Genomic DNA, 8,247 nt, shown 5'->3' with positions numbered 1-8,247 from the left:
TTCAGTTACCGCGATAGTTACTCATGAAATAAAAACTATGAAAACGGATTAAATCGTGTATAATGAATTTACAGTTTATCCCGACGTTTCGAACACTACAGCGTTCGTGGTCTCTGAGCTCAGCGGGTGACTGAGGAAAAATTACAATGTGCAAAAGCTACCCACATACCTACATACATATTCATTGTTCAGTTTTGCTCATCATTTTTCGGATATTTTTTCATGTTAACTGTGGCAACACTTTGTCACGGTTGAAATTCGAATATTAAAAAAAAACGGTTGCTCTGTCATGCAATTGACAGAGCCAGTACGCAATAGACTCGCGAACAGTCACCATCACCTTAGCCAGTCTCGCTATTTCTCGCAGTAAATTATTTGAAAGCACCATCACCCGTAATTTAACTTAATTTCAATCAGTGTTGTGTATCGGAGAGCGCCAGGATCATCCGTGGAGAGAACGTCGAAGGTCTAAGTTGAAAGCTCGAAGGTAACGGTTTTACGCTTCCTCTAGCTTGCGACAAGGAGCTGAAATCACCGCCAGTGGGCCTACAGCGCGACCAACGACTCAGTCCTCACATTCCCGGACTGTAAGGTAAACTTCGCTTACACTCATTTCACACTATTCGTCTAACATCACATTTATCATTTTCACTCCATACCAACTTCCTTGCTGACTCGGCCCTAAATTCCACTCTATCGTTTTCCCCTTTTCGCCCCCATACAGTCCATTAATTGTCGAACATTTTGGCCTTCGACCCGCATACTTTGATAAAGCGCCTATGATTTGTCGTTTTCGTTTTAAATATTCGCTTTCTCAAATTTGTATTGTCATTTTTCGCACTTTAAAATTTAGGGTAGACTTGTTAAAATTTTGTGGGTAAGCAAGAAAGTTGGTCGGGTAATGGTGCTTTAACAAAAATCATTCACTCACTTTTCATTTTATTGGCAACAATTTTGTCAAGTGTCACCTGTCAGCTGACACCTGTCACTTCTGTCAGTGTCAATCAACCGACTTTGTGTTGTGATTTATTCTGTGAAGATTAGTTTTGTTGTAATTTTATATTAATATCGCCGTTTTTAGTGTAATTTAACGCCGTAATAATGACGAATGGCGATAAGTCTGTCGGAACCGAGGTTGACACGGTGATGATTGCGCGTGACTATCAGGTAATGAGAATTGAATATTTGCAAATGTTGTCGGACTCCGAACTTGCGCTATGTGACGAAAGTGAGCTGTGTTCTATAGCGAAGAACTTCCATGAAGCGCAAATAAAGTTATTAAGTAGTGCTCCTCGGTCCGAACACAGGGAGATCTGCTCACATACCGCGATGTTCGATTCGAAAGTAAGGGCAGTACGGTCGAGGTTACAGAATAGGAAGCCTTGTGCTGGGACTTCGTCAGTCTCGGGCGTGCCGCAGCCGGTCTTGCCTAAGTTACCAAAACTGCAAATTAAAGCATTTGATGGGAAAATTGAAAATTGGGTAACATTTATGCAGTTGTTTAATTCTTTGGTGGACAAGCGGACTGACATTGCTCCGGTTGAAAAATTACATTATCTTTTGTCCAGTGTGCAAAACGTAGCTTATGACCTTATAAAGAATTATCCTGTCACTGATGACAACTATAAGGTAGCATATGAAGCGCTGTACAAGCAATATAATAAAACTAGATTAATTGTTACTACATACTATGAGAGGCTTGTACAGTGTGAGCCGGTGAAGGCATCTCGGGCTAGTGACCTGCAGCGGGTTTATAGGGTTTTTGCTGAAAATTTGTCGATTTTGAAAGGTTTCAACTTACCGGACAAAAATTTCCTTCTTGTACAGCTACTGTGGTCGAAGCTTGATAGGAACACTAAAGAGCAATTCGAATTAGAACATAACTCTGATGACATTCCTGAGTTTAGTAAATTGCAGGATTTTATTGAAAAGCGACACCGTGCCTTAGACGCTGCAGTGGCATCGGGGTTTGTCGCTAGTGTTCCGCAGCCAAGTAGTAGCAAGCCATCTAATAAGCCAAAAGTAGCCTTGGTAGTCTCGGCTCCTAAGTGTGAGGTGTGTGGACAGGCCCACAGTCTTACATCCTGTCCAACCTTTTTGAGTTATGACCCCGCTTCTCGGTTTAAATGTGCAAAAGAGAATAAGTTGTGTATTCTGTGTCTGTCTGGGTCACATCCTATGAGGTCGTGCAAGTCGAAGCAGCGGTGTGAGCAATGTCGGTTCTCTCACCATACGCTGTTGCATTTTAATAGTGGTAAGGTGCCTGTACCCCCGGCAACGGATGTGGATGATTTGAAGCGTCCATCGAGCTCAACAAACCCTCTGGTGATGGTAGCCAATAATGTTGCCGCTTCATCTCTATTTTCGACTGCGAGAGCACAGTATAAAGCAGTAATAACTCTTCTAACAAACTTCACTCCGCGCGGTGTGTCGAAAACTACTCTCCATATGCACCGAATAGATGCGAAACTGGTAAGTATTGGGCTGGACAGTCGGGGCCGCGTTTGCGCGCTGTGTTGACGTATTGAGTTCGGGAGAAAATGACGTCAGCACCGAAAACATATTTTTCTACTCCAGCACTTAAATCTGTCAATTAGATTATTGTCAGCGGTATCCAAATTAAGTTCATTTGAGTAACGATGAGAAAGTCTATTTGTCTATAGGTTCATAGGATTACTGCTAGCAGTAATCATATGAATATAGGAGTTCTGTTAATTTTTTTTTAAAAGCACAACTTCCATTTATCAGGTATGTTTTCATTTACAGTAATAAGTAACTTTTAATAAATAATATATAATATATAATATTTAGGTTCATAATTTAAATCAAGATGAAAAAATAAACTTAAATGCGTTTTACATATTAGATATTGCAAAACAAAGGTAAAAATCATAAGTTTATCCAATAATTTTACATTCGACATTTAAATATTCTTGAACGCAACCACATTTTTCGTAATTGAAAACCGGCTTATTTTCTATTTCTCTTGTCTATGGTATGTTTGACATTTGTAAACTTATCACGAAACTATTTGAACTATTTCGGTGGTGATGTGTAGTTTGTTTTAATTCGACGTTATTGTGCAAAAACATAAGTAATTATGAGTGATTCTGGTGAAAAATTCACTTCCGAAGAAATCAAGGCTATGGGCGCTCAAAGTGACTGACAATTTGTTACATGAAAAGTCAGATAAAGCGTACCAAAAATGTTATGATTGTTTTGACATGGAAATTGCAAAAAAATGTTTCAACTTTCTCTGAAACGGCGTTGTTGGCATATTTTGAAGAATTGTGCAACAAGTTCTCGCCATCAACATTGTGGACAGAATACTCAATGCTACGACGATCCACACAAATATTCCCATTCATTACATGAAGTAAGTAACTAACCCATTTTATTATTCTCGAATAGGTATGTATGTGGCTGTCGTAGAAAAAGTATAGTATACAATCGTAACATTATGAAGGCTATAAAAGTCTCGTACCTTACTTAGGCCACTCGGCAAGCCTTCGTGGCCTAACCGCGGTACTCAACTTTTATAGCCTTCATAACGTTACCGTTATATAATATACTATTTCGTTACTGTAGTGTTTATGGGTGTATGGAGAACAGTTCTCAAAATGCGGAAATGTCAGAATATTTTTTAGAATTCCTAGACACCCAGAAAAGTAAGTGGTTGTTATATTTTTGCAGTGTTAGGTACATTATTGCTTACGTAAATGGCGTAAAAGTGAGATTTAAAGCTAGAATGACACATTAAAATCAATAAGGATTTATCTGTAACGACATTTAGGTAGATGCTGCGGTCTATCTAGCTCGAAAGTTTGGTACCTACTTAAATATTGTGCAAACATCTATTCAAACATTTTATGTAAATACGATTTCGTCAGTATTTAAGAAACAAACAAGTACTTGAATCTTTATTAGATAAAAAGGTAGAAAGAGCGTTGGTACTAGCATAGCGCCATACACAGTTACTACGAGTAGGACAGTAGCACAGGTACAACCCTGCGTGACCTTGCGCAGTAGTAACGACCGCGTCGCCGCTGCCGGAGATTAACTACTGATTTATCCTTATACTGTGGCGAGAGTATTGGTGGAGAATGCCAGAGGGAATTTAGTTGAGGTAAGGGCCTTGCTTGACTGTGCCAGTGGTTGTAATTTCATAAGTGAGGCATGTGCACAGAGACTTGGTCTCCGGGCAGAATATGGGAACCATGCCATCACTGGTATCGGTGAACTTGTGTCGAAGCCTGGTGGTACATTGTCATGTACCATCACACCGAGCGTTGGGAAGGCTGATACTAGCCTCTCGTTTCAGGCTTATTTGCTGCCTAAAATTTGTCCTGAGATGCCGCCTGAACTTGTCGACCTGTCATCATGGCAACATGTTAGGGGCTTAGAATTAGCTGACCCCTACTGGCACATTCCAGGACCTGTTGATCTATTGTTGAATGTCAATATTTTCGCTTCTTCGTTGCGCCCAGGTTTAATCCATGGGGCCCCGGGCCAGGCGACTGCCGTCAACACCGTTTTCGGGTGGATTCTGATGGGAGACGCAGGCGACTGTACTACGGACATTTGTCGTTCTCGGTTCCGTAACAACAGTTGTCAGCTGGTAGTGGGCAAGTTATCGCTTGACGACTCCATTAAGAGGTTCTGGGAGTTGGAAGATGTCAACTCTCCGAACACCGTCATTTTATCGAAGGAAGATCAGCTGTGCGAGGAATACTTTCTCGCTAATTTTCGTCGCACAGAAGAAGGTAGATTTGTCGTTCCTTTACCTTTTGCTGATACTTCTAATAAACCTATCTTCTCGGGCTCTCGAGCCATCGCTCTTAAGAGATTCTTGTCGTTGGAGCGGAAGTTATTAAGTAACTCCGACTTCTACCAGAACTATGTAGCTTTCATGAAGGACTACAAAAGCTGTCGCCACCTTGAGGAATGTGATCCTCCAAAGGTGGATTTGGGGGGGTTCTTTTACATACCCCACCATGGAGTGTTGAGGCCCTCGTCGACCAGCACTCCTCTTCGGGTAGTCTTCGACGCTAGTGCCAAGGACAGCCGGGGTGTCTCACTAAATGACGCGCTACTGCCAGGGCAGAAGCTGCAAAACAACATCTTCCACTTGCTCCTTCGTTTTCGGTGGCATAGTGTTGTCTTCACAGCAGATGTCAAGCAAATGTATAGGCAGATCTTAGTGTCTCCGGAAGATGCTGAATATCAGCGCATCCTGTGGCGTCCGTCTGTCAATGAGCCTATCCGGGACTATCGGCTGTTGACCGTTACTTACGGCGTGTCCTCAGCTCCCTACCAAGCTCTTCGGACAATAGCTCAACTGGCGAAAGAATCAGGAGAAGAATACCCTTCTGGCTCAGCAGTGCTAGACCGAGACATCTATGTCGACGACGTGGTGTCTGGAGCTCAGTCTGTCGAAGAAGCACGGAAGCTTCGATCGGAGCTGTCTACCATCTTAGCTTCTGGTGGCTTCCATCTACGGAAATGGACGTCCAACCACCAGGAGTTCTTCGAGGGTGTCCCCTCCTCAGACCTATATTCCGAGGACTTTCGGGAGTTCAACTCCATTGGGGACATCTCACTAAAAATTCTCGGCCTCTCGTGGTTACCCCAGACGGATGACTTCACCTTCAAAGTGTCTGTCGAGGATCGACGGTGCACTAAACGCACTATCCTCTCAGAGATCGCTCGAATCTTCGACCCTCTGGGCCTCCTCTCACCTGTGACGTTCTTCGCGAAGTACCTCATGCAGTTGCTCTGGGTCTCAGGTGTTTCATGGGATGATGATGCGCCAGAGAACCTTGCATCCGAATGGCAAGAATTCAAAGCGCAGCTTCCTTCGTTGAAATCGGTGTCTGTCCCGCGCCGTATGGTCAAGGATTTCGTCTCGCTCGAAGTCCACGGTTTCTGCGACGCCTCAGAGCGAGGGTATTGCGCGGTGGTCTATTTACGGACGTCAGGTGAGGATGGAACGCGATATGTTCAACTGGTCTGCAGCAAATCAAGAGTGGCACCTCTTCGTAAGCTGTCGATACCCCGTCTAGAGTTGCTGGCTGCGGTTCTACTTGCTGACTTGATAGCATCTGTTGCAGAGGCTCTGACGCCCCTCCACAAGATTTGTGAAATTTGTGCGTGGTCTGATTCCAGCGTTGCTTTGACGTGGATAAAGTCTTGCCCGTCCAGATGGCAAACTTTCGTGGCTAACCGCGTGAGTCACATTCAGGATATCATCCCTCCAGACTGTTGGCGGCACGTGAGGACTGGTGACAATCCTGCAGATTGTGGATCGCGAGGACTCTTGCCAGATGACCTGGTTCACCACAATAACTGGTGGCAGGGCCCATCTTGGCTAGGTTTGGATAAGGTTGACTGGCCTAAGTCCACGGTGGCAGTGGATCTGGACGTTCTACACGAAGAGCGCAAGGTCACTGTGCTCACTGTCTCAGTGAAAGAATCATGGACAGACAACCTGATGAATAAATTCTCGTCGCTAAGGACACTGCAACGTGTCCTTGCATACTGTCGCAGGTTCGCATATAACGCGAGGAATCAGAAGATGCCCAACAACTTGTTGAGCGGTCCCCTGACACCGCTAGAACTTAAACAGGCCCTCATGTTCCTCGTGTGCCATGTGCAAAAGCACCACTTTGCTTCGGAGATCGAGAAGGTGACAAGTCGTCTTCCGAACTCTCTCCCGAAGGCATTTAAAAAACTGTGCCCATTCCTAGATGACGCGGGTCTCTTGAGGGTGGGCGGACGCTTGTCGCGAGCCTCTCTCGAATTCGATGTTAAACATCCCCTTTTGCTACCTCGCGACAACCGTCTGACCTATCTCTTGATTGACGAATACCACAGGCGTTTCATGCATCCGGGCATCCAAACGCTCCATAATTTGCTGGCGCAGCATTTCTGGATCATGAGTCCTAAGCGGGCTATCTACGCCGTGGTCTCAAAGTGCATGAAATGCTTCCGGGTTCGCCCGCTGGGCGCTCCTGCGCCATTCATGGGAGACCTACCAGCTTATCGCATCACTCAACTGAAGGCTTTTTCGAGCTCAGCGGTCGACTTTGGTGGACCTTTCGATATCGCCCTTGGTCGTGGTCGCGGGAACAAGACGTACAAGGGTTACATCTGCGTCTTCGTTTGCACCGTGACAAAGGCGATACATACTGAGCTGGCTACGGAGTTGTCCTCAGACGCCTTTCTGGCTGCGCTCCGGCGTTTCGTCGCCCGTCGAGGTCGGTGCAGTCGGTTAGTCTCTGACCAAGGCAAAAACTTCGTCGGTGCGAGCAACATCCTCCAACGTCTCGTGGAGGATGCTGCCGCACGCGAAGCAATTCATTTCGAATTTAACCCGCCAGGGAGCCCACATTTCTCGGGACTCGCTGAAGCCGGGATCAAGGCGGTAAAGACACACCTCTCGCGCGTCATAGGGAACCAAAGGCTGACGTACGAGGAGTTTTCGACGGTCTTAACTCAGGTCGAGGCTTTGCTGAACTCAAGGCCACTCACTCCTCTCAGCTCCGACCCTAATGACTTTTCAGCCTTGACTCCGGGTCATTTCTTGACCACAGAACCCCTGTCGGTCGTGCCTGAGGAGGATCTGGCAGACGTCCGGGTTGGCCCTCTCCAACGCTGGAAGCTGCTGCAGAAAATGCACCAAGACTTCTGGAGCAAATGGTCTAAGGAGTACATGCATACTCTCCAACAGAGGATGAAGTGGCACGACAAAGAGTCTAACATCCAGGTCGGAGCACTCGTGCTCGTCATAAACGAGCAGACGAGCCCAATGAAATGGCCCCTGGGTCGCATCGTCGAGACACACCCCGGATCCGATGGAATCTGTCGTGTGGTTTCCGTGCGCACTGCCACAGGGTTGTACAAACGGCCTGTGGTCAAGCTGTGCCCATTGCCGGTGTAGCTGCTGCTCTAAAGCTGTTCAATTGTGTCGTCTATTTTCTCGTTTAATTTTAATGTTTTCGTATCCGTATCGTTTTCGCCATTCTTTTTTTTTTTTTTTCTCACACTACGTCAAAATACTAGTGTATTTTGGTGGGCGGAATGTTCAGTTTTGCTCATCATTTTTCGGATATTTTTTCATGTTAACTGTGGCAACACTTTGTCACGGTTGAAATTCGAATATTAAAAAAAAACGGTTGCTCTGTCATGCAATTGACAGAGCCAGTACGCAATAGACTCGCGAACAGTCACCATCACCTTAGCCAGTCT

The 8,247-nt window shown here is 45.3% G+C and overlaps 1 protein-coding gene across 1 annotated transcript; it reads left to right on the top strand.

Moving 5' to 3' along the window:
* The first annotated feature begins 4,351 nt into the window (after window positions 1-4,351).
* On the top strand, window positions 4,352-7,939 carry LOC125231975. Its single transcript, XM_048137581.1, has one exon. It carries the CDS (start codon window positions 4,352-4,354, stop codon window positions 7,937-7,939), a length of 3,588 nt encoding a protein of 1,195 aa, XP_047993538.1.
* The last annotated feature ends 308 nt before the right edge of the window (window positions 7,940-8,247 follow it).

This window comes from Leguminivora glycinivorella, chromosome 12 (genome assembly GCF_023078275.1).
Source record: "Leguminivora glycinivorella isolate SPB_JAAS2020 chromosome 12, LegGlyc_1.1, whole genome shotgun sequence".
Classification (NCBI taxonomy): Eukaryota; Metazoa; Arthropoda; class Insecta; order Lepidoptera; family Tortricidae; genus Leguminivora; species Leguminivora glycinivorella.
The sequence above is the reverse complement of the archived record's forward strand: the minus strand, read 5'-3'. Positions and strand labels throughout refer to the sequence as shown.